The sequence below is a fragment of the Carettochelys insculpta genome, chromosome 2, assembly GCF_033958435.1.
Source record: "Carettochelys insculpta isolate YL-2023 chromosome 2, ASM3395843v1, whole genome shotgun sequence".
Taxonomy (NCBI): Eukaryota; Metazoa; Chordata; order Testudines; family Carettochelyidae; genus Carettochelys; species Carettochelys insculpta.
Window position 1 is genome coordinate 80,657,069 of NC_134138.1, and position 27,874 is coordinate 80,684,942.

Sequence of the window (27,874 nt, forward strand, 5' to 3'; positions counted from 1 at the left end):
GGAGCATGAGTAAGGTATTCCTATTTTGGCACATCTATAGTGGAAATTGGTTGAAGATATAAAGCCAGATTAGAGTTTGATTTGATATATCTAACATTTTCATTCCCAGGCCTAAAAAAAGGGGATCAGATATAATGGGAATGAGAAAATCTGGTTTGCAAGCGAGGTTTGTAAGAGAACCATCTGAAACTGTGGCCAAGAGTAACAGGTTGTTTTGCGTGCCTCAATTTTTGATCATCCAACAAAACTTTAAAGTGATCTGATTTTCAGAAAGTTCTAGACAGGCGTCTTTAAAGAGTTTTAAGGTATGCATCCAGAGTTGAAATACCCACAACCACTAGTCATTTATTAATACTGTAACCCCTTTTCTTTCCTCCCTGGGTTACCTGGGAGCAGCCAACACTCACTTGCGTGCCGGTGAGCCTCATGGGTTTAATATTAAAGGAATCCTGAATGTCTCAGTGGTGAGGTTGGATAGCTGGGAATCCCCTTTCCACCCCTGAGCTCTAAAGGTATGTAAAATGCGATGCCCCCACCTAGCTGGTCCCTTACACACTTCATGGTGTGCCTTCGGAAACCTCCAGGAATACTTATTTTAGTTATAATCTGGGTTTAACTCCCAAACAGTCATTACAAACAGAATATAGCTAACAGACCAAATTAGAATTAACACACATTTTTACTTAACTTAAGGACACAGGGGTACAGACTAAACACAAATAAAATCAATTAACAATATACACACAAATAAACGAAACATGTAGCTGGCAAGTACACTGCCAACAGCTATCCCACCCCACACTCTCTAGTTATCAAAGTTCCAGTTAGTTGCTTGAATGGGTGTGCAGCTGTTGCTCCACTGGATCGCAGACAGCTTGGCGAGGGTTCTGTGTGTCTGTCTAGGCAAGAAAACAAGCTGACCAGCTCCTCTGAAACTGGAGCTGGCCTCTGCAGCATTTAAACAGACACAGATGAAGTGTATTCCCTGCAGGGTCTCTCATTAGCAGGCTGTAGCTCCCTAAAGCAGTTGGTGGCTGGGCAAAAATTCCACACCTGCCCTGAAGTAATCTGTTCAATCAGCCTTGACTCGCCAAAACCAGGGAGACCACCATCTTCTTTTCCCAGTGTAGCCAAAGGCCTTCTCAAAGCCTCATGGGAGTTGTAGTCTCTAGAGCCAGATTGAAGCATAAAGGGTCCTCCCATAACAATCTGATGTTCCTTTGACAGAGGGCCTATAAAATCTTGACTTTCTTTCTATTAAAGGCAATCATTGGATTTTTTTTAAAAAAAGATGCCAGAAAAAAAGTGAAGGAGGCTCAAAGATGGAAGTATAGAAAGGAAACACCAACATTTTCTAAGAAAATAGTAATTTTTAAAAATGAGACTGGGTACTGAGTGACATAGAATAAGTCTGAATCAACAAAAAACAAAGCTTTGATAATGTCAGCAATATTATTCAGCACAGGAGTGAGCCACAACAAAATAATTTCACAGTAGTTAAGTGTTTGGCTGGCCAAAAGCCTCTCTCTACTTGTAAAATATTATTAAAGCAAACAGCACATATTATTCAGTTTTGGCTAAAAAAAAGAGGGCAAGAGAGTACATCAGTATTCCAATATTTCTGTTCATGTTATGATTTCCAAACATCTGGTCACCAACTTATTACAAAGTGCTAAACTTCAAACAAAATGAACTTTACCTGATTCACTGCAGATTCCTGAAGCATATTGTCTCCGAAGTCATTTAATTGGAATATTTGTGCCAAAGATATAATGTTCCTTCTAATATGCAATTTCTCTGGACAATGTGTCTTATCTTTCATTTCTGCATGGTCTTTGAGAAAAACCTTCTGACTAAAATATGTATTCATGATAACTGGAACATTTTCATCATGGAGAAGGAGCTTTTGCCTGGAAAAAAGTAGTAAAAGTCAAACACTAAATTATTTAAAAAAAATTATACCACCATTAACCCTATTTTAAAAAAAACTTCTTCCATGTGTCTCTATTCCTCTTCTTCTGCCTCCCTCCCTCGTGTCTTTATTGAGACTACATAGTATCTTGATTCAAATTTCTTTTCTTCCTGCTTGATGTTATTACCTTGTAAAGCTTCCTTCCCTACCCTGCCCGTGTTCCATAGCATTTAGACTCCTCTGGCTATAGCAGAAGATCTCCAAACAGTTTCACATATAACCAGTGCCTTTTTGGGCTGGTACCTGCCAGGACCGAGTACCAATACTTCGGCAGCGGCAGCCATGAGATTGGCTGGCAGGAGAGGGGGTCAGGGAGCCAGCTGAGTACTGGCTCCTCTTTTAAAAAAAAACACCCACACACCCACACACCCACACCCACACACACAAGCAGTGCATATAACTATTTTTCTACTAGACAATATAGATAGAAGCTGAAAAAAAATCTATAACCTCAGACTAATTCAATATCAAAACACATTCAGATGTTGATATTTGCTCTAACATGCACACATGACAATCTGATGTTTTGAGATGGATATTTTTGTACTCAAAAAATGCAAGAACATTGAAGCCAGTTTTTTTTTTTTTAAAAAACACCACTAATCTAATTTTCTAGTGCTTGTCGGAAAAAAAAGTTATCCATTTAGTGAGTTTATTGAAAGCTATGTTTTTGCCCAATTAAATTAGCATTAGTTGGAGTACAACAAGGCCTCCTGCCTTGGCAGCAAAGATGAAGCTGACCCAGGTTCAGAAGTAACCTCTGGGTTCTAATTCCCAGGCTGCTGTAAACCAGTTGTGTTTTGTTTGTTTCATGTCCTTGTTTTCATATCTGCGATTAAATGCCATAGCATTATAGCAAAAATAAAACAAGGTGAAAAATTGCTCAAAAATGTGTGTTTCACAGGGCTTGTCTACACTTGCTCCCAACTTTGAAGGGGGCATGTTAATCAGGGTGATGGGAGATTACTAATGAAGTGTTATGGTGAATATACAGTACTTCATTAAGCTAATTCTCCCCCACGGCAACTTCGAAGTGTCAAACTTCCACGTGCCTGCATGCATGTAGCAACAGGCACTTCAAAGTGCCTTTACTCCTTATTCTATTTACTGCAACTTAACCCTTTCCCACCGCAAAAAAGCATTCATTCATTACGGCACGATTGATTTTGTGGCATTATGGCAGAGACATACATAGGTACCATGTGCGTTACAGATCAGTCATAAAGCTGTTTTTTAAAGCATCCCTTACTGCTGCAGCCTGAGCATGGGTACTGGTGGATAGCAGTGTAGATGGCTACGAGTAAGCCCCGCATATTGCCTCCACTTCAGAATTCCAGATAGATGGGAAAGTCTCCCACCTTGATTCTCATATGTTGTGCAAAATAGCACACACTGTAATAACAGTGGGGATATTAGCTTCAGAAATGTTGCAACAGATCAACAAACATCTGAACCTCGCTTTCAAATGTCCAAAGGCGCTTTCCACGATCATTCTGTACCTGCTCAGTCTATGATTAACATTTTCCTCGCTGGCATCCAGGGCTCCTACGTAGGGTTTAATCAGGCAGGGAAGGAGAGGGTAGGCGGGATCACCCAATATAACAATGGGCATCTCCATGTCACCAATCTTGATTGTCCAATCAGGGAAAAAAGTCCTATCGAGGAGCTTTCGCTAAAGTCCTGAATTTCAGAATACGCATGTGTCGTACAACCTCCTTGATCAGCCAACGTTGATGTCAGTAAAACAACCTTTGTGATCTACCAGCCCCTGCATGACCATGGAGAAGTACCCCTTTTGATTAATATACTCCAAGGCCAGGTGGACCGGGGCCATGACGGGGATGTGCGTGCCATCTGTTGCCCCACCGCAGTTAGGAAACCCCTGGGCAGCAAAGCCATCCACTAAGGCCTGTACATCTCCCAGGGTCATAGTCTTCCTGAGGACATGCCAACAGACAGCATGGGCCACCTCCAACATGATGGACCCCACTGTGATCTGCTTACCCTGAACTGATTTGTCACTGACTGGTAACTGTCAATGGTTGCAAACTTCCACAGTGCAATTGCCACTTGCTTCTGCACCATTAAAGCCTGCCTCATTTTTGTGTTGCTGTGCTTCAGGGCAGGCGCCATTGCATCACAAAGTTCCATAAAGGTGGACTGTGGATGTGAAAGTTCTACACCTACTGGTGGTTGTCCCAGAACTCCAAAATGATGTGATTCCAGCAGTGTATGCTAGTCTCTCAAGTCCAAAAACACTGCTTCAATGTCATTAGTGCACTCATGGCAACCACCAGCGCTGCATTCTTTGACCTCAGTTGGCACAGGTACTGTTCCAAAACACCATCCTCGTCATCACCACCACCACCACCACCAGCAGGATAGCCAAGCATCATTGAGCTTTGGAATTGAAGGACAAATTGTGCGACAGCCACTGTGGTTGCCAAAACGATCTGTGTGTTCATGAATCCATAATTGCGCTGGAATGTGGCAGCAGGAAATGGCACCATCTTCAGTTCTTTTTTCATGGGGTTACTGATGCAGTGAATTCTGGGATAGTGCTTGGAATTCTGGGATTCCAAAATGAAACACCCACAAGCAACCGGGACTAAGGCACTATGGGATAGGTACCCACAATACAGTGCTCATGCTGTTGAACTTGCACTGGGCAATGGGGATGCAGAGATTCGACACAGAGAAAAGGTGGGTAGAATTTCAGGAAGCTTTGTGGCCACTTTATTCGAATTCATAATACCTAGATTAAGTATTCAAATTTATTATATATCGGTTTTATCCCGTACTGTAGACACAGCCATAGTTACTGTTTCATTCTGTCTCACAAGACTTCTTAATCTGTGCCTTCTGTCCATTACCCAGGGTGAGAAAATCTACTGCTCTCATACAGAAAATGAATGTCTATGATAAGTTAGATAGTGACAAAATCCTTATCCTACAGTCACACCTTCATGTAACAGAGCATGCTCTCTTTTTAAGCAATGCCAAGCATCTTGGGTAAACGGAATCTACAGGGTACGCACTAATGAGATTGAATAGATTTCCTTAGTCCTGAGAATGGGAAAATATGGCAATTCACCTAATCTCCAATAAGGTCACTTACATTCATGATCAGGGAAACAGTTCAGAAGTAAATAGAAATCTACACTGGTATGTAATGAAACATAGAAAACTATAATATAATAAAATAGTGCACTATCAAAGTATTAGCTATTATTAGGAAAAGTCTGTGTCTACATTAGCCCCCTTCTTTGAAGGGGACATGGTAACTAGCCTGATTGGAGAATACTAATGAAGTGCTGCAATGAATATGAAGCACTTCATTAGGCTAATTCTCCCCGTAGCAACTTTGAAAAGTCAAACGTTGAAGTGCCAGCATGCAGTGCAGTTGCAGGCACTTTGAAGTGCCTGCGCTACTTCAAAGTTGCCATGGGGAGAATTAGCCTAACGAAGTGCTGCATATTCATCACAGCATTTCAATCGCATTCTCAGATCAGGCTGACTACTTGTAGACACAGTCATAAGGGTTCTACTTACGCATCCTCTGTTATGAGTAGGGGTGTAAAGTTAAAATTAGGGAAATAGTCCTCAGATAAAACAAAGGGGAAAAGAGCAGTTTTGCAGTTAAGGTATTAGCCTAGAATTCAGGACATCTAGATTCAATTCCCAGCTCCGCATGACACTCAGTAGATCATGCAAATACTCTGTGAAAAGGGGATACTACCTAATTAACAGAGGTTTTGCAAAGATAAAGCCATAAATATTTAGTAAGAGCATAGAGACTGCAGTTAGGAGGGCACAGAGAAATCAGATACACGTGCTTTTGAGTATTCCAAAATTGCTTTTAATTTGCCCAGATTATGAGTCTTTCGTACTACAGTATTACTTAACGGATACACACTGCAAATGATCTACCTTTTCAGCGCTTTTTAAAGGAGAAGTTGGAGACAAGATAGTCTGTGATGTGCATGTGCATGGAATTTAAGTATCAGAGAGGTAGCCGTGTTAGTCTGTAGCTTTGAGAACAACAAGAAGTCTTGTGGCACCTTATAGACTCACAGATATTTTGGAGTATAAGCTTTCATGGGCAAAGACCTGCTTCACAGACTCATGCATCTGATGAAGCAGGTCTTTGTCCATGAAAGCTTATGCGCCAAAATATCTGTTAGTCTATAAAGCTCTGAATTAAAGATGTTTTTATAAACTATTTCAAGATGTGTAAGGTAGAAACGTTTCACCTTCAGGTGCCCTAGCTTCAATTAATCCAAAATGCTGAAAAGCTGATATATCAAGTACAGGAAGATTTCAACATTTCAAAGTGCAAGCTCAAAGAGGAAGAATTTCACAGGAACTCTTATCTCATGGTATACAGTGCGCCTGGAATATTGTGGAGGTGAATCATAAGTTTTTACCAAATTCATTAGGCATTTCACATGCACATTTCACATTGCCTCATTCAATGTGCAAATTGTACAAAAAATGACTTTCATGGACTCTGCATTTGGTAAAACCAATGTAGTTTGTTTTAGGTAAGATGAACAGATAGACGTACAAACACAGATGCGTACACAACTTTTAAAAATGCCTTATTTTGTCAGTCATTTTTACTTCTGAGTAATTTATACTGTTCTGCTGCTCTGTGCATAGAATTCACAATAGTTGTTCAAAGGGCACTATCTATAACCTGTGTTTTAACATTTTGCAACTAGCTCCACTTTGGGTTAATACTTCTCATACCTAGTAAATCTAAAGAAAAATAGATTATATTTCCAAGTCACTGTGCAATTTTTGGCAGTAACATTTATTTTATTTGATAATTTTCCCATTTTGTTTATAACTAGCAAAATAATATAGCATAGCTTGTAAAAAGTCTGATTTTTTTTTTAAAAAGTATACATGTAAAATAATCTTTCATCTTACAATTAGTCATATATAAAATGCATTTTTTTTTAAATGTCTGAATGTAAGTGCCGGTTTGACAACATTAGAGACTGAATTTCTCTATTTTATCAATAGAAATTTACAGCACAGAAGGCAACTCTAAGCTTCACCACAATGCCCTGCTATTGTTCCTGAACTCTGACCTAGAAGAATGCTTAGCAGGCAAGTAGCTGAAACTCCATGGACGTTTAGTCCTTAAAATCTTGATGGTAACTACAGTCACAATCAAAGAGATTATGATGGTAACTCATTTTATGTACTCATGTTCACTAAATAGTTTGGGGTTACTGGTTATACATTTTGGCATTACTGATCTGATTGTGTTCAAATTGATAACCTACATATGAAAGACTATTTTCTACCTCAAATTTGATGAGTTTGCTAGCTCACAGATTTTATCTACAGAGGAAAGGTGTTGGACCATATACCGTATATATAGTTTCAAATATATTGTATATTAAATATATATGAAAGTGAGCATGCTAATGATCCATAGTAATCTTAACTCTATTTCAGTTTAATAAGACAACTGTGATCTGATCTGAGTTACAAATCTATGGGGATAAAAATGAATTACCCATTTATTTTCTGAAAGAAAAAAGAATCCACAATTTATCAAGAACCTCTAAACAATTTATTACATAGCTGTACCTGAACATACCCTGGAATGGATTTCACAGTCTAGTTTCCTGACGCTTCTATGTTCAGAATACAAGTAAACAGGAAATATTTTAAACCCAAGTCTTTAGTACGTCACTAATGTCAGAAGAACGCTTACTTGATCTAGCTATCTCATTTTCTAAAAACACTGACGTGGGCAGCACGCCATTCTCAGGAAGGCTGAGGTTTATGGTTTTGTTTTTATTTTCCTACAGCACAGAAATCGGATCAGCTTTATATTAAGGTTGACAGGCTACACCGGCACATATTACTTGAACGACATTGTTCAGCTGCATCTATGCCTACCATTATCAGATTGCTTTCATTACTACTAACAGTTCATTCACTTTCACAAAAGCATTAGATGAGTGATGCCATAAATTAAGAGTACGTTTGCATTTCCATACAAAAACAATTTTTCAAGAATAAAAATAGTTTACACCCTACCTATAACATTTGTTCATTGAATATATATATTTTAATAGATCATTTTGGGGTGTATGTATACCTGTATGGCAGCCTGGTATTTACTTCCACACTCTATATTGAATCAGCAGTCATCTTTCACGTGAGGTATGGTGCACAGCTAGCCAGCAGTGCCAACAACTGCCCCTGGGCAAGAGCGGACGGTGTTGGTGGCTGGCTCCACACCCCAGGAGGGAGGGACTAGAGTAGAAAAGGCAGGGACAAGGGCAGTCAGCTCTCAACACCACCCACACTGCCACGCTGCCCTGAGCAGCACTGTCACAGCGTTTCAAAGGAGCCCGGAGTGCCAGCCACTGCCACTGGTAAAGTAGCAGTGGGAGCAGCTGAAGTTCTGGACCCTTTTGAAATGTTAGACCCAGGGGAAACAGCCCCTTTTGCCCCCCACCTCACATTGGCAGGCCTACAGCTAGGCACCTTCCTCTGGAAAAGACAAGCAGTTTCCAGAGGCAACGTTGTGAAAATTTTCTTGAGCAATTATTAACTAAGGTTTTTTGTGACCCAAGATGGGCAAGTGCCCACTTCCGTTTTGAGGTATCAGGACACACCTAGAACATAATCTCTTTTCAGGAAAAGATGCTCTGACCAGAATTATTAAACTCAACTGAATTCTCAAGGCGAGTCAATCAACAACTCAGGGCTTTACATCCCCACTGTAGGCTGCTGAGAGCCCTCCTTTATTAAATAGAAGCCAGTGGAAAACACCTCTACTCTTCTTTTGAGGGAAAAGTACTCTGAAAGGATACAGTTAAACTATTTGCTTCAAAACTTTTAAATCTGAAGAATTTTTGTGAATGCGTCTTGGAATCCTGCTTCAGCTGGTAGGGATTCTTAGGTGCCTTAAAAGCTTGACTTTGATTATGTGGACTCTAAGGTTTTAGGGATATGTCTGCATTTCCTAGCATACCCTGGAGCAGCTTCATTTCTTTCACTTCAAAACACCCCATACAATACTGCTGAATGATTGGCTTCTTCTCATGATGGCTCTCCTATCCTCTGTAGCCCCACTTCTTACATATTCTTACTTATATTGAATAGTAACAGAGAGGGAGCCATGCTCGTCTATACACTATCAAAACAAAAAAGCAGTCAAGTAGCACTTTAAAGACTAACAAAATAGTTTATTAGGTGAGCTTTCGTGGGACAGACCCACTTCTTCAGACCATAGCCAGACCAGAACAGACTCAATATTGAGTATGGCTATGGTCTGAAGAAGTGGGTCTGTCCCATGAAAGCTCACCTAATAAATTATTTTGTTAGTCTTTAAAGTGCTACTTGACTGCTTTTTTGTTTTACTTATGTTGAAATGTAACTTATTCCATATGTAGGTCTATAATTCCTCATTCTGAGTAAGGATGGAAGAATCAGACCCACCGATAGCAAGCCAACCAGCTTTCCTCACAAAAAATAATTAAGGGGTTATTTTTAAGAGGAAAGAAAAGGATGATTTAAAAGTGTTTTTGTTAGATATAAACTATTATTTTCATATAGTGAGAAAAATACTGCCTCAAGCAATCACTTACATAGAAAGTGAATGTGTAGAAAAGACAGCGCATGTATGCTCCTAAGAAAAAAAGTTCAGATGAACTTCATGCTTCTTTATTCAGTAAATTATATTTAAAACTTGGGCTGACAATACTCCACTTAACAACCAGGTGTCTATAAAATTTAAATTAATGTAGCTCAGCTGGGGAAAAGAACATTCCATGGTACTTTGTAACGATCTGGAGCAGAGGCTTTGAACTTTTATACTGCGGACCACTTTTAGAGCAAGTGTATCTTGCGCATCACCTTTTTCCTCATTTGTGATTTCGCATACCGCCTGTGCTAACATCCCTCCGGCTGTGTCTACACTGTAAAATAATTTCAAAGTAGATCGCCTACACACAAAATGCACCCTACCTTACGTCCAAGTAGGCGCCCCCTACTTCGAAGTTAAACATCTACACAAAATTAGACCCTTCTTCAAACTAAGAGGGCAGGAAATGATGCAGGCATGGGGTCACTTGGCTGAGAAGCCCTACGAGGCTTGCAGCCAGCTAACCCCTTGAAGAGCCCTAGCCAACACCCCCACCTTGCACATGCACAAGACTGCCAGGCTGCGAACAAAACACATGCTGGGGAGAAGACCCACACACCATGCCTGCTCCCACCCTCCCTGAGGATGAGGTCCTACCCACCCTGGCTACCTGTGTGGGGGGGGCTCATGGTGCTGGAGGGGCCCACCTCATCCTCGCTGTCTGCAAGGGGGGCACTGGCAGTGTCCACCAGATGCTCTGGGGTGGCTGCCTCCTTCAGCCCCAGGAGCCTGTGCAGCTCCTGGTAGTGCGGGCAATGGACGGGCCATGCCCCGACCGGCTGGCAGCATTGTGGGGCTTGTTGTAGGTCTGGTGGAGTTCTTTAACTTTTAATGGCATGCTCCTGACAGTGTGGTTGGAGTGGCCTCCGGTGGCAAGGCTGCTGGCCAGACGGTCAAAGGCCTTTGCATCCTCTGCCAGGCACTGGTTTGGCAAAGGACAGGGAGAGCTCATGCTGCCCCTGCTTGTGGCACAGTCTCAGCTTCCTGCCTACGGTTGCCAGGGAGCTGTTTCCTTTAAGGTCGCCAGCAGGGACCATAGCGCCCTGCCTGGGCTGGCCAGACTGTCTCTGTCCTCTGGGGGGGCTACCTCCTTGACAGACCCGTTACTTTGAAGTAAGAAGTGCAGACCACATACACACACCACTTCGAAGTAAGCCACTACTCCATTCCTGGAGAATGGGGTAGTGACTTCGAAGTTAGCCTCTCTTACCTCCAAGTTAATTTCCAAGTATGTAGACACTCTGCATGCTACTTCAAAATAGCAGCTTACTCTGAAGTTAACTTGAAAGTAAGCTTGTAGTGTAGATGCAGCCTTTGAGAAGTGCAGCAATCGCTTACATGGACAATATTATATCTCCTGTTTCCTCTTCCCTGTATGTAGGAGTGGCAGCTACTAAAGATGGTTGCAGGAGACCTGCCAGATCTCAACGGACCACCAGCAAATGCTCCGTTTGGTATGGAAATCATGGATGTGGAGTCCTATAGGATGGCCCTGAAGAACAATACAAGAAAGTGGCTAAAATTTCAACACGACCAGGGGCTTGAATCCTGCTCTTTGGATATTGAGAAGGTTTATATTGTGCCATGTCTTGTATAACCCACTTCTGTGCTTACGCTGTACGTAGCCTCACAATCAGAGACTGGTATAGAGCCTATGGCAGCACTTAACTAACAAACCACAAACATCTCTAGAGCCAGACTGACATCAAACCATGATGCTTTGTTCTGTCATGAATTGAAGATGACATTGTGTCATCTTAGATTTGTCTTATAAAATATATTTTCATTAGACATCCCTAAAGGATGTTTGACAAGTGCACTGTATTGATTGAAAGAGTAAGTTCATCCATGTGGTTTAGCAAATAAAGGTTGAAGTTTTTAAACAAGCAATTAACAATGGTTAATTTCCAGACCATTCAAAACCTTTTGTTTGTTTTCAAAAGGGAAGAAGACTCAGTAGATGTCAAATGGAACTGTATTTGCTTATACAAGGTAGGAGTCTGACAGGCACCTATTTGGGAAACCAGAAGCAATCACTGTTGCCTATATGCAGAGCCACGGATCACTTTGCCACAACAGGGTGAAGGGGCAGCTACTCTTTGCTTCTCATGCTGCGCTGAGTGCATTTTGCACAGCATGGCTCATGGTGATTTACACCAAACCCAAACAAGGTGTGGGTACATGTATAAAAACTGAAAACAATCTAGCAACTGACCCCAAAATAGACAAATCCCTACCAATAATAATACGTTTCCTCCCAGTTCCAGTCCAACTAGTTGGAACAGATTCATTCATCTTGCACTATTAAGCTTGCAACTCTCTTACTGCAGAAGACCAAACACCCATCCCCTGCTTCCTCCTGAGGCCCACCCACATTCACTCCATCCCTTGGTCTCTCCCACCCTCACTCACTCGCTCATTTTCACTGGACTGGCACAGGGTGTGAGGGCTCTGCTAAGGGTGCATGCTTTGAGAAAGGGATGGTGGTGTGGGGTGCAGGAGGGGACTGCCAGCTTGGAGTTGGGCCCAGGGGTTTGGAGTGTGGTAGCGGGTGGTGGGCTGGGACAGGGGGAAGAGGTATGGGAAAGGGTAGGGCTTTGGACTGAGGGCGTGGGCAGGGCCATCCCTACGGATATGTGAACTATCCAGGTCTACAAAGTACCACAAAATTTGGGTCACCAAATTGCCTCAAATGTCATGGTGCGTTAGCATTTGTGTTTCAGCTGTGGCGGCCAGCCTCATTCCCCAGTGTCACCTCCCACCCGCAGGTTCTGCGCCAGCTCCTACAGCTAGCACCATCCCCCGGCCAGTCTCCCCAGAGGCTGTGCCAAGCCAATGCTCACTAGGCAGCAGAGAGCAGCATGAGCCAGTAAACCAGAAGTGTCCTGAGGAATACTGGGTGGCCATACCTGCGGCTGAAGCAGAAGGGGAAACAGACAGCTCTCCCAGCTGGCTCCTTCTGAGTCCTCCAACCTGCAGGCTCACTCCACTCAAAGCTGCCCCTGGCTCCTATCTGCTCCCCTCAGGCTGCAGGTGAACCTCCAATCCCTGCAATGCTCCCAAGCCCCACAGCTTTTGCCCCAGCAGGCTCTCCACCTGCCCACAGAGAGGCCACCCCACATGAGGGTCATAGGTGGTGAGACACACACACAGCCCTGGGTGTGGGCTCCAGGCAGAGGCCAGAAATGAGGGGTTCAGGACAAGGGAAGGTACTCCAGGCTGGAGATGAGGAGTTTGATGAAGGGAGATGGGGCTCCTGGCTGTGGTCGAGGGGTTCGGTGTGTGGGAGGCTGCTGTGCGGGGCAAAGGGCTGATGTGCAAAAGAGAGTGAGGACTGTGGCTGGAGATGCAGGGTGGGGTGAAAGTGCCAGGTGACTGTGCAGACTCTGGGACAGGGCTGAGCTTGAGAGGTTTGTGGTGCTGGAGGGTGCTCCAGGCTGGGGTTGAGGGATTCAGATTGAAGGAGGGGGCACGGAGCTTTGGGGTGTGGGCTCCAGACAGCGCTGACCTCAGGTGACTCCTGGAAGCATTCAGCACGTCCCTCTGGATCTAAAACGAAAGGGCCTCAAGGGGCTCTGTGTGCTGATCCCATCCACCACTTGTGCTGTCAAGACTTTCTTTAAAGGCATAAAATATCAATTTACCCTAATGCCCCAAATCATGTATTTTAAATATGCAAGCTTGTATCTAACCAGCCTCCAAATAAGTCAAACAGAAGTATTTCGGACTGTAATATATATACAGATTAAAGTCTCTCTCTGATAATACTCCATCCATTTTCACATGCTCTGTGCCACTTTACTATAGATGCTGAACTTGCATGCCATGTACTGTGTTCCTATCTACTGTGCTTGCACAACATTATGCATTTTATGTAAATATACAATGTCAATTGTTATATTTCCTGATAAAACAATCTTTTTTTTTGAAGTCTTGATTGCATCCAACATAAACAGAAACAATCCACAGCTGTTAACTGGTGTATTGTTTTTAACTCAAGCACTCACCTCCTCAACCCCAAATGAAGCATGCAAATATCAAATGAAATTAGTAAAATGGCACCAAAAATATACCTTCTTTGTATACTTCTTCTAGGTAAGAAAATAAACTTGTTCTTCTGAACCAGATTTTTTATGAATCTTGGGGAAACATTTCAGATAAAAATTGCTCTACAAAAAGATGCTAAGTTTAGTTTTACTAATTTCATGTAAATGTACAATACAAACAACAGGCTTGGCACAGCACTGCCCTTTGAAATGTGACACTTTCTAATCAACTAATTTTCAGATATTTTAAAGTTGTACTTTTCAAAGGGCACTCCTATGATGAGCTTGTGTACTGCTACATCACACTTACAGGCCTCATTGCCAGGCTCTAGTCCTTATAGTAGATAACACAGTGTTGGTCTTTGGTGAATATTCTGGTGCACTCAGGGGCTGCATCTACATTACAGCCATTCTTTGAAAGCAGCTCTTCTGGAAGAGATCGTCGGAAAAAACCTTCTTTTGAACGATCACATTCAGACACAAAAAAGTAGATTGAAAGACTAATCCACTCTTTCGATAAACAGCATCCACACAGCCCCAATCTTGCAAAAGAACAGGTCAGGAATCAAAAAAATCTGGCACCATGAGGACTGCTGCTTTGAAAGAGCATCTACACATTTTTTGTTTTGTTTTGTTTTTGAAAGAATCTTTTGGAAAAAGGCCACACTTCTTCATCTGGGAGAGGAAGCAGGCTGCCAGAAAACGGGTTGAGTTCTCTCAGTTTCAGATCAAAAGAGTACATTTTGTGTACAGAAGCTCCACTAGTTTTGCTGAAAAAAGCCTGCCTTTTTCAAAAAACACCCTGCTCGTGTAGATGCAGCCAGGAACAGCATGGATGGATTCCAAAGTAAATCTCATACAACTCAAAAAACATGGTCACAACGCAAATGGTGGCAGCTCTAAAGAGGATGAGAAAGTATGCACTGGAGCACATAAAGAACACTGACTGACCTTCAAATAATGAGTGCCATTTAACAGTGTAAGGATTAAATCTGAATGACCTTAAAACTTTCATAATATGGCAGTGGAAGTTTCTCAATTACTACTGAGATCCATTTATTACAATCACACTCAGCCTTCCAGCACCAAGAAATGAAAAATATAAAAAGATCCACCACAGGAGCAGTTTCCTAAGAAGTACAAACGCACAAAAATCTTCTACTGTGGTAAAACTTCTGCGGCTGCTAACGAAGAAGAATCTGCTCAGATTCTGTGTTGACAACATTTGTGCGTGAGTCAGTAATGCCAGGTACACCAATGGCTTTTAGCCAGGATGGGCGTGGATGCAAACCACACTCTGACATGTGCCCAGCCTCTGTTTTCCAGGGAAGGGATCATTTGATAATTATCTGTTCTGTTCATTCCCTCTGAAGCAGCTATCATTGGACACTAATGGAACACATCACTGGCCTAGATGGACAATTGGTCTGACCCAGTATGACCATTCTTATGTCAAGTGGAATACAAGAAAATCATGTTAGCTTGAAATTGTATGAAAAGCTTTGTGGAACAACATGCCCAAAACAAAAAGGATTGTTAGAAAGTAAAAAACAGTAATTACGAAAGCATTACAAACAATTGGAAGTTATAAACACTACAGGTTGAACCTCTCTCATCTGGCACCCTCAGGACCTTTCCATATGACGGGAGGTCAATATTTTCTAGCACATTACCAACACTTCCATTTCTTACAGGGCTCTTAGAACATATTTGGGGGTAAATTACAGCTAAATATCAGCATAGACCACTGATTGCCAGGAATGGGGACGGTAAACAAACTTTACGGGACCAAAGGAAACTTGGCCACACCCATGATAATTGGCCATCCAGCTAACTAAAATCATTCTGGATTACAGAGTTTGCCAGACAAGAGAGTTCCAGATTAGAGAGGCTCAACCTGTACCAGTATTTATCTTTAATAATCACGATGCTGTTATAAAAGAATTCCAGCCCAACACTGAATGACGTAGCTAAACAGGAAATGATACGTGTTCTCCAAACACTGGATAGCCCCCCACTAAATATGTACAGGGCATTGTGGGATATCATACTGTATTGGTGTTTTGATCATGTTGTTAATAAATTCTTGTTCACAAACATTGTATCTCTTGAATTGTTGAGTTTTTTGCTGAATTTAGGGGGAAAAAATGGCTCTTGCAATTTTGGTCACTGACCTGACATAGGGCATACGAGGAGTTGGGAAAAGATGATTAAAGACAGCCAGAAGTTCAAAGAAATTCAGTAGTAATTTTGAGGGATAAAACAGTCACAAAGAGAGAGATTTTAAAAGTAATATTCAGTTAAGATGAATAAAAAGAGTGGATCTCTCTTCTGAGCAAGTTATGCTCCATACCCCTCAGCTCTGGAGAGATCTATAATATCTTTTGAATCTCTCCAGTCTGGCACTGTCATGTCCATCAACATCCATTGTCCAGCATGATTTTATTTAGCCAGATGACCACTTATCATGGATGTGGCCAAGTTCCCTGTAGTCCTATAAAGTTTGTGGATAGCCACCAACCCTGGTTCTCAGTGTTCTGTGCTATTATTTACTTGTGATTTACCCCAAATGTCTTCTAAGAACCCAGTAAGCAGCTGAAGCGTTAGTAATGCTGCTAGACAATATTGACCTCCCATGGTCCAGCAAATTCTCTTGTTTAGCACCAGTCAGGTCCAGAGAGTACTGCACTAGAGATGTTCAACCCGTTGCCGAATCAATCTAGTTACTCTGCATAGGAGAGAATGGGCTAACAAAATCTTGCCGTTTGAGAGGATACATGCCACCAAAGAGCCCTGTTCTGCCGTGGCTCCCACTTCAGTGTTGTTCAGTGAGGATTTGAGGAGAGGTGGCAGGACAAAGAACAAGAAGGACCCACCAGTCACACCTATTATTGTGATGGAAACACAAGCAGAATGGCAGCTATGATGCTGCAATGACAACCAAAGGTAGTTTCACTATTATCACAAAAATAACACAAAGGGCTTCCCCAGAGCCCCAAAGCAGCTATCCAGTGTAGAGCCACACTGCTTGGGGCTGTGCATTACAGCCAAAATTTGGGGTGAAGAGCATTCACCTCTCTCTTATTCCAAGATGTTTGTCTGAAGATTCAGAAAGATTACTCTTTTTAAGTTGGTTCCAAAGAGGACAATTATCTTTTCAACTGTAAGGGAGCAATTTTTCTTTTAAATAAAAGTCAACATTTTGTACATACTGATAAGTTAGTCCTTCCCACCACGACAATCCCAACATAATACCCAGAAACACGGGCCAATATCAACAAGCTGTCACATGTTTCTTTTTCTTAGACAATGAAACCTGTTCTTCTTTATTATAGCTCTAAGCCAGTTTTCCCACATGCATGAAAAACCTTGGGAAACACGTTAGGCACTGCTACACTCACAAATAGATGCAGTGCTCACAAGAGTTTACTTGTAAAGTCTCAAGAAGGCTTCTAGAAAGGCATTGGAAATGCTTTTGTTTTGTCCATACTTGTAAATAAACTTTTTCCCTGTAGCTGTTAGAGTATTCTTGGCAAATGCATTAAGGAAAACAAGGACATAAATCTATAGAATAGCATACTTCTGTCAGGTATATATATATATATCTTCAAAATGTAGCCAACACATTATATTTAACAACTAAGATCATTAAAATGTAAGAATACCTGTTTAAGGCTCCAGAGTTTTGTTAGCTTGCTTACATGGAGTACCAAATTTGTAAGTACTGTACAGTAATGCCCTGAGGTACTCACATGAATGTGCATTTCTCACATTTACAGGATGGAGGAGTGGGGGATAGGGGGCAGTGCCATGGCAGGGGAGACCCCTCAGCCCTGCAGCTGGAAGCCAGCTGGGCAGCACATGGCTGGCAGAGCCAGCCACGGGGTCCCCAGCCAGGGGTAGAGGTCCCCGGCTGCCCCGTGGCTGGGCTCCCAGCCCAGCCCCCAGTGGCAGCACTTGATTCCCTTCTCCTGGCTGCTTGTGGGACCTGGGAAACTGACTGGCCATGAGCTGGTGAGTTTTCCGGGTCCTGCAAGCAGCAGGGACACAGGAATCAAGTGGCAGCCTGTTTCCCAGCTCCCCTGGGCTGGCAGGACCTGGAAAACTGACCAGTAATGAGCTGCTCAGTTTCCTGGGTCCCATAAGCATCAGGGAGACTGGAACGAGAAGGCAGCCTGGTTCCAGTCTCCCTGCTGCTGACATGAAAATTTGAATTATGTGGGGGCTGCAGGAATGCAACCCCCGTGTAACTCAAGGGTTTACTATACTACCACATGTAATCTCAGCATTTTCAGTTCAGTATGCAGAATGGCTGCTTGCAAACAATATCACCACATCCAATAAATGACCACAAAACAATTTTAAAAAGGAAAATGTATTTACACTTCTGCAGAAAAATTCCTTTGAGTAATAAAGTTCACAGATCCATTATATTTGGTATTCTAGTCCACTTGCTGCTTGATGGCACAACCAGCTAAGCCACTCATCAGCTTGGGAAGAATGCCCCTCTCTTTAAAGGGTCCACCAGTTCAAACAACTTTCACCAATACTGCCAAGTAGCAATCATCACTAAACTTCTCACAAAGAAAATTCTTGTAAAAATACAAATGTATATTCTTATCTGACCAGTAAAGATTTTTTGCCAAGCATGGATCAAATGTGTGGACATTCAGTAAGGAAATTTTCATGAATATTTTGCTCATGAAGCCATCATTGCCATAAGAAAAGAACCCTAAGGTTCAAAGGAGGTTTGATTTGCATTTCTCTGAAACTCTTCATCTACCCCACCTTGTAACAAATTACTTGGAAGACTTCTCGAGCTCTGAATTTCCTGCAAGATGAATAGATTTATGAGGGACCAACAAACAGCTACCATGGGGTAAAGCTACTTATGGTGCATCAGAGGATACTGGACTATTTCTTACAGAATACAGAAAATGAAATTTACTTAAGGGTGAATACTGGATTTTGGGGTAAAGACCACATTGCCCGAACAGAATACTGCTATTCTACTGAGTGAGCACTTGGTGCAAAACAGAATATATTGAGCTTCTGATCCATGGAGAGAGCATCCTGAGAAAGAGCCTTTACTCTAGACTTTGGGAAAAAATTGATCCTTGAGACATACCGAGGATATTTTGCTGTTTAATATAGTGATTCTAATGTACAAATTGAGGCCGTGTAGAAATTCTGACATGTTTCTTTTCTGGTAAGATGGGAAGCACTCCATGGTGTTTGCATGTAGTATGTGAATCTTTATTAGGCTTGATAGCATGCCTTGTTTGCTTGCACCTTCCTAGATACCAACAGCACACCGACTATATCATTTGACTATCCCTCAAATATATTCTTGCTCAAATATATTCTTACAAATTTCCAACTTCCCTTTTTGTTTTAGACTTAGGAGCAGGGAGGTCTAATAGACCCTTCCTGAAACTATGGAGGCAACACAAAATGGGAGAGGGGGACTCTTCAAAGGAATCTGACAAAATGGGTCTTTGGCCACGAAAGCTTAAGCTCATACATTTCTGTTAGTCTATAAGGTGCCACAGGACCCCTTGTTGCTTTTGCAGATCCAGACTAACATGGCTACCCCTCTGATACTTCAAAGGAAAAGGCACTCCTTTGTGCTGGTCAGTGATATCTGTTTTTTTCCTGAGATGCCTGAAGGCTGGGAAGGATGCCTTGCAATAAATCTGTGGCATCTCCAATTTCTAAAGGTATGAGAATGATAGAGAATTCTTTATTTTACAATATTGGGAAGCAGTCAGCTTCTATGGTGAAAAATATGCTGACAGAAACTAGACAGGCATTTTTCTATTCAGAAACATTGCAGAGAATCTACTACGTATACTATACCCCTCTTTAGTTTGGGGGAAAAACAAAAAACAAAACAAAAAAACCTTTAATAAAGAACACAACTGTCTAGACCTCAGTTTCAAAACTAACTCTCTTAACTATTAAATACTCCTAATTCCAGCTAATTAAAAACCCTTTTTCCTGTCAGAAACCTCCTGTGAAGTAGAATAGGTGACAAGAACTCTGTGCTGAAACATCAGCTTTTTGGATTAATATTAGTGTTCTCTGTATTTTCATTTATCACACAGAAAGTGAAAGATGTCAGTTGTGGTTTGCCTCCTCTTCATTTTAGCCTAAAAAGTCATCAACATACTGAAAATATACTGGGTAGTCTTCCACACTGGTCTCAGTTATGTTTTCAACACACAAACTTGGCACATGAACATACTGCATTTTAAAATGCAGAATGGAGAGAAATGCCTTTAATTATATTAAAAACATCATGACAAAAAGTAACAATGATTATGTTTCTTGTTTCACTTGATTTTTCAATTTGTGAATTTTGCTTTTTTGTCACTGAGGTCAACAACATATTGTGCATCATGTATGTTTTAGAAACCGGAACAAAATGCAGAGTATAAATTGTCCACAGGATGCTGAGTAGCTTTGTTCATTATATTGCACGATCAGCTCACACCACTGATCATCTACCCAACATAGCCTACATTTGAGGATATTTTTCACCTGCTATTTTTGCTCAGCCTGAGTCAAGAGAGAAACCTGCCTTTGAAGAAAGATACTTGAGATCAGCAGCCTTCAGAAGGTTTTGAAATTGTTAACACTGAGAATTTTCAACGATTTTCCCCACATACGGCTTAGCACCAGTGGTAACAATTGTGACAATACTAGTGTAGAAAAGAGATGCAGCTGTGTCACGCAAACCTCTGCTCTGAGCAACTTTAGAACAGAGTTTGTAAAATGCCAGTGATCACTTGGAATTCTAGCTACAGTAATTTATTCACCATTATAACCAAAGAAGGCTTTGAAAATGATAATAGGAATAGCAGGAAATTTCCTAACAAACAGTCTGGTGCAGAAACCAACTCACTGCACATGCAGTTTAAGGGAAGGTTAAATAAAGGCCTGTTGCTGAACACTCCAGTTCCATAAAAAACAAAATATCTTTCATCTGTATTTTTGGAGCAGAACTGCAGTGGCCCGTCAATCTCAGGTTTCACTTACAAACCACACCAGAATTTTTGTTGTTGTTTTGAGACATACTAAAGAATTATCTTCAGAACTTTTTGCTTCTGGGGAATGTTGCATGTCTTTTTCATTAATTACAATAGATGGAATTTGTGGAACATCTTCCTCAACTGCAGATGTGAAAAAAAAATTGCTGAGAAATAAAATAAAATTTTTGGTTCTCGCCCCTCAATAGCAAGGCATTCATTTTGCATGTCAGAACTGACAGGAATGCAGCCTCAAAGACATAATTATGCTCTTTATATGTAGGGTTGCCAACTTTCTAATCACAGAAAACCAAAACACCCTTGCCCCAACCTGCAACCCTGCCACCACTCACTTCACCCCCTCCGCCCAGCCCCCACTCACTCATTCTTTCTCATCCTAACTCACTTTCAGAGAGCTAAGATAGGGGAGGGGTATGTCAGAGAGAGTGCCAACTCTGGGGTGGAGCCAGGAACAAGAGGTTTGGGATACAGTATGGGGCTCAAGGCTGGGGGTTTGCAGTGCAGAAGGTGGTTCAGGCTCCCACCAGGCACTACTTACCCTGGCTGGCTCCCAGGGAGCAGCTGGCGTGTCGAACTCCTAGGCACAGTGGCAACCAGGGCACCCTGTGCACTACCCAGGCCTGCAGGTGCCACCCCCACAGCTCCCACTGCCTGCTATTCCTGATGAATGGGAGCTGTGGAGCTGGCACCAGGGATGAGGGAAGCATGCAGAGCTCATGTGGTCACCCCATGCCTAAGAGCTGGGCAAGCTAGCCACTGACAGGAGTCATGAGGAACCAGGGAAAGCAGGAAGTCTCCCTTAGCTCATCTGTATTACCATGTGGATACTTGGCGACCCAATCAGCCCTGCTGACTGCAGCTGTCAAGACATTCCAAACAAAAAGCAGGGTTCTGTCAACCCTATTTATGAGCCATGCGTCTCTGCGCTAACGTCACAAGCCATGCAATTCATGACCACGAGGTTACCGTTATGATTTGTTGACAGACCATTTGTTTTACAGCACTAAATATCTGTAATTACACTAAACTGGCAACATTAGCACGAGAAACGTTTCAATTAGCCAGGTAAGTACACCCGATGGAGGGTTTGTGACTACTGAGGAGGACATGGCAGATTTATTCCAAGAATTCCATCTCTGCCTGGCTTATCCATGCAGCCTTCATGCTGTCAGATGAAGGGAGGGGAGGTATGGGTGGAGGAGAAGACTCCAGTCTTGCATGATGAGATCTAGAAGGGGGGCTGGGTAACCAGCAGGTGAACTGACAGCTCTAGCAAAACAGGGTACCAAAGATGACGAGCCCAGGCAGGGGCTATCAGTAAGGCATTTGCCAGTGAGCCTGGACACTTCCTGCTGTCTCTGGTTTTAAAGAGGTCTGTCTGGGGAAACCTCCCCACCTCTGAAAGATAGCATGTATGACATTGGATCAAATCAACCGCTCACGCACAAAGAAGCGCTGGCTAAGAAAGTCCACCAGCGGATTCTGGACCCACTGAAGAGATGATGCTTCTAGATGGATAGAATGGGCCATGCATAACTCCCAAACAAAAGGCATCATGACAGAGGCAAACCTGGTGGAAATGCGACAGATGACTCAGGAATGGTGGGGAAGGATCCCTGGCAGTTGATGCACCGTCTTTGGGTGCACCTTCAATGGGTCTGCTTTGGAGCCCAAAGGGCTTTGCATCTGTCCTCGGGACCAGACAGACTGAGGTGGGATGACTTTCTCCTAAAGTACCTCAAATGGCATTGAGTAAAGATTGTCTTGGCCCATGAACCAGAACCTAGCCTGAAAACTCCAATTATTTTATTGTGATAATGCTGAAGTGAACCATCACAATATTTCCTATTTTTTTTTTGCCCATTTTGAGCAAAGCAACAAGAATTCACTGTTTCACCCAAATGTTTTTTAAACCAAATCAGACAAAAAAAAATTATTCATTCAGCTGGAGGTAAGGGTTCTGTACAGACAACGTCTTCCCAAGGGAAGGAAGCATCTTAGGCATCTAATAACTTCTCTCAATGGCCCATGGATTAGCTATGACAAGATCCGTGGAGAGCTATATTCAGACACCCTCTACTGCAAAGCATGGACACAGGGCCTTTGAGGTAAGGAAAGACATGTGGGTTCTTTCAGCCTGGAAGGCTTGGCAAAGATTCTAAAATATTGAATATGAATGATCCTGTGACTTTGCTGAGTACAGAACAGAAATCCCTAGACCGTGGTTCAGTGATTCTGGCTAGGGTTTGAGCCAAATTGGACCTTCATAATTCCACCCTCCATCAGAATATTAACCAAGCCAAATGGTAACAGCCCTGAACAATGCCTTTCCAAGGCATTTAAGGTAGCCTTTATAGATGTCGAAGGCTAAAGTATTGTTTTTCAAAACTTTTACTTTTTTATTTTAAAAGATTCCCCCCCTCGCCCCCATAACCAGAGAACATAAACCTAAGTTTGGAAGGAAAAGTTCTGAACATTTTTATAGAAACTTAGTCTTACAAAAGCCTGCTTATTGAGATGAAATTCTACAAATTACCTTGTTTTCATGATTGTTACTATCTGAAAAACTATGCAGCCAAACTTAACATTACTACATTAATAAAACAATTTTATTTTGTCTGTAACATCATTCCTTCAAATAGCCCCCAAATGTTTAATTAAAATGAAACAATGTAAAATAATAGAGTGAGTGAAATAGAGTGAAAAGAGGTATAAGCAACACAGAAAAGATACACTTTGGAATGAGACAAAAAACAAGAAGTCCTGTAGCACCTTAAGGGTTAACAATTTTATTTATAAGGGAACGAACTTTCATGGGTAAGACCCACTTTATCAGATATGAAACAAAATCTGATGAAGTGGGTCTTACCCATCAACCCTTAATAAATAAAAGTGTTAGTCTTTAAGGTGCTACAGGACTGCTTGTTTTGTTGTTGTTGTTTTGTGAAGGTACAGACTAACATGGCTACCCATCAGAGACTCTGGAATGAGGTAGAGGGTCAATAAGGCAGCAAGATGCAGAAAGGTAAACTACTAAGTTGAAATGAATTTTAAATCCTGGTAAACTCAAAAGGAGAAGCTCTAAGGCTAAAGTTGAAATTCTGTCCCTAAGTAACTCCACTGGGCTCGGCACATTTTTAACCAGGGTAAGGACAGATAATATGTGAGGAAACTTGCAGTGTTTATGACAAATAAGGGGTTTTCATCTTTTATTGAAGATTCCCTCATTTTTGTGGTCTGAAGAAATCCTTAACAATAGTTTAATGTACTTTATTATTGAAACAAAAACAAAAACAAAAACAAAAACAACCTGCTCTCAGGCCAAGCCTCCATATGCCAAGTTCCAGAAGAAGAATTCTATGGCCAAGCTTCAATTTCTTAGAAATAAGGTCCTGTAATGAGAATGCTGAAAGACTTAACCAGAGAGGAACTGTATTGCAATTATGTTACTTGTCCTAAAGACCAATAATCACTGATATACTTCATGCTGTTGAATACAACTTCACTAAAAAGACTGTACATATTACTATATGCTGCCCAGCAACTGAAAGATTCGGGAGTGGACAGTGGGGCAGGGGACAGGTCAGAGGATAACTTCAAGTACAGAATCTGCATTTACGTGACTTGTACAATGGATGCTGAACCCAAAACTGAAGCTGAATCAAAACTTACTCAACCCTAGTATTGAGGGGGAACTGAAAAATATTGGGCAACAGCAGCACATTTGTGCTTAAAGTTATGCAAACACATATTTGTAGGAAATTATACTTTAAAGTGTATTTATAATTTTCCTATGTAACCCCCTTTGATCTCCCAACATAGGGTTCACTCTGACTAAATGCATACCTGCAACCATACATGCAAATCAAATATAAATGCTTCTAAAAGTAAGAGATCATGGCTGATTTCCTGTAAGTAAATGTGTTCAACTGAAAAATGTAACATTTCCAGGCCATAATACAGTACAGAAGAGAAGTTCCTTTGCCTTGTTAATGTCAGAAGGAACACAAGGGATTCATCAAGGGACCAGAGGCAATTCCATAATTACAGCACTCTCTTCCTCTCTGTGCTTGGCCAAGGAGGCAGATGAGCAATTAGACGACTCCCAGCAGGGAACAGCTCTTCAAAGATATTCTGCTTTTACATTCAACCGACTACATAAAACATTCTTTTAAAAATATTATCTGTTTGCTTGCTCAAACCATCACAAACATGATATTCATGCTTGTGACCCTGACAGTTTCTGGTCAAGAAGCAGAGAGATTGTGCAGACCACATCTCTTTTCCAGCACCCCCTGGGACGCCAGCCAAACAGCAGTACTACAGTCTCAGAGGAGACTGTCGGCTTATTCTGCCTTAGGCAAACACTGCAATATTCTACACAGACCTGACATACGAGGAAGATGGATGGTATTCTCGAACTGAGAAGTAAATCCAGAATTAAGGAGTGAAAGAAACCAAAGACTTATAGAACTTTATTTTTGTAAAAGTGCCCAATAAACAAACAACAGCAGAGAAAGTGTCCATCTGGCCTGTGATTCAGGAGAGAGAGTGTTGGGGGCAACTTTTAAAAATATTTGCTAGTATGTTAGCATGCACTTCTAAACTAAGGCTCCAAACCTAATGAAACCCAGTCAAGGAAGGAACCATAGTCAAACATGCCTCACTTAAAACAGCTTTTAATCATCCAGGATGAATGCACAGAGCCACATGTAAAACTCACATTCGACTAAGAGAACACTTAGAAAGCTGGTTCTAATTTGGTTTGTCCCCATCTACACTAGCCAGACTAAGTGTGCAAGAAACTGTTTTCACAGACACTGTGTTTGAATCAAAATTATACACCATTGTGACACTTTATTTCAAGGCTACTAGAGCCATAGTTTATCAGGTATTGAAACTAGGGCAGAGATAGAAGTGAAAAGACAATTAGAAGACTTGAAAAGAGAAGGAAGAGACATGACTATGCAATATTACATTGTTTTTAATACATGTTTAAGTCCTCAATTTAGTGGATTTCACCACAGTGTCACAATCAACTACAGACTATGGTTGAGCATGATCTTTGGTTGATGGAGCATGTGGATTAGCACTCCCTTAGGCTGTTTTTGTTTTAATTTTAGGTTTAAATTGTGTATTTTAAATAATACGTTTAATAAACTACAGTCCAGAATAGGAATTTTTATAGAAAAATTTGCAGTAAATAAATTCATAGAACTAATTTTATTCTAAAACAGAAGAGATTTTAGTTTTATTTCATACCTTTCTTTTAAAAAGTGACAGTTTATAGAATGATGAGTTATATACAGCTATCCATTGTTATATAAGCAAATACTTTAAAACAGCCCCAGGAGGCAAATAACGTGGCTTTAAAGTGCCGGTGTTTACTGCTGCTCAAACGATAGACAAGGTACATGTGCATTCTGCATTTGATGACATTTCCAAACGGTTGGTTCAATCCTATATAGAGATCACAGCTATACTTCATGTCACAAAGATGTGGAGGATGGATAAGAGGGGCAGTATCAGGAAAAAAAAGGCTGCAACTTCCTGGGATGACACAGACAGAAAAGAGCCATCCTAATACGCCGCTGCAACTTGATAATCTGAAAGCAAATCAGGACTTTACAAGTCTCCTAAACTGCAAACTTGCATAAAAATTTAAAGGTTTACACAAACAATTTAGGGTCTGATAAAAATCTTTGACTTTCCTGTTTGTTTCCCCATCCCATCATCTTTCACTTATTGTAACTGAGCCCAAGCCAGCTTGGTCTTATCCACATTTCAGCCTCAAATAAATAATGGGCTCATACCATGTGTGAGACAAGGTTGAAATTTAGAACTGGGAGTGGTCAGCGCTTTGAGGGATCACAACCCCACATCTCCTCATTAACCTCCTCAAAGACTCATAGCTGCAAGATATAACCCTGCAAAATAACACAGGCATGCATCCTCAGGACAGACCAATCCATGCTACTCTCTGGAAAGTTTCAGAAATATACAGACACTTTACCCACTCCCAACAGAGTTCAGCAGTGAACACCACCAGAACTATGTGAATTTTTCAAATGAATATTCAATTTGCCAAAAATGCATTTTTCAGGGCCCCAAAGTTATTTGTAAGTGCAGTGCAAATTTGGCAAATAATGTCGGTTAAAAAAAGAAAACAGTATTGAAAATGTTCATTTTTTAAACTAATAACATAGAAATGCTTCGAAGACATGCAACCTATTTCAAATTTTGTGTCAAAGTGTCATTTCAACAAAACATTTTATTTAGAAAAGGCTGTTTCAAGATGACACTTCTTTTTGATTCGAGTCGGCATTCAAAACATTTCATTCCAATCCAAAGGAAAAAAAAAAGTAGTTCATTGGGAAAAAACCAACAACAAAGAACAGTTTTGGTTCAAAACCAACTGAATTTCTATTCTCACATTTTTTCATTTTGGCTACCAAAAGAAGGAAAGAATGCACACGCAAACACACATACACAGGTTTTTACCACTACTTCATGGCTCATAACATTAAAGACAGGAACCGGTATTGGCACCGTTACCACCAGACTATCCAGTTACGTGGACTCGCTCCTCAAACCCTATGCTACCAATGTTCCCAACTATATCCAAGATACCACCGACTTCCTGAGGAAATTACAAAACATCAGAAAAGTTCCTGAAAATGCCATCCTTGCCACAATGGATGTAGTGGCTCTATACACTAATATTCCACATAAAGACGGATTACAAGCAATCAGGAACACCATCCCTGATGCCACCACAGCCAATCTGGTGTCTGACCTCTGTTACTTTGTTCTCACACACAATCATTTCCGTTTTGGGGACAATTTATACCTCCAGATTAGTGGAACTGCTATGGGCACCCGCATAGCCCCACAATATGCTAATATATTTATGGCTGACCTGGAACAACAATTCCTCAGCTCTCATCCCCTATTACCATTCCTCTACTTAAGATACATTGATGACATCTTTATGATTTGGACCCATGGTACAGAGACTCTAGAAGAATTCCACAGAGACTTTAACAATCTACACCCCACCATCAACTTATGCCTCGATTACAACATGCAAGAGATACATTTCCTGGACACTACAGTACTAATCAAC

At 41.4% G+C, this 27,874-nt stretch overlaps 1 protein-coding gene across 2 annotated transcripts in view; it reads right to left on the reverse strand.

Annotated features, from left to right (window-relative positions):
- The window catches only part of SPIDR (scaffold protein involved in DNA repair), a 353,174-nt gene that overhangs the window by 138,901 nt on the left and 186,399 nt on the right, over nt 1-27,874 (reverse strand). For both annotated transcript variants that reach the window (XM_074987198.1, XM_074987197.1), the window contains one exon: nt 1,700-1,910. In XM_074987198.1, coding sequence (XP_074843299.1) covers nt 1,700-1,910 — 211 coding nt within the window. The remainder of the gene's footprint in view (nt 1-1,699; nt 1,911-27,874) is intronic.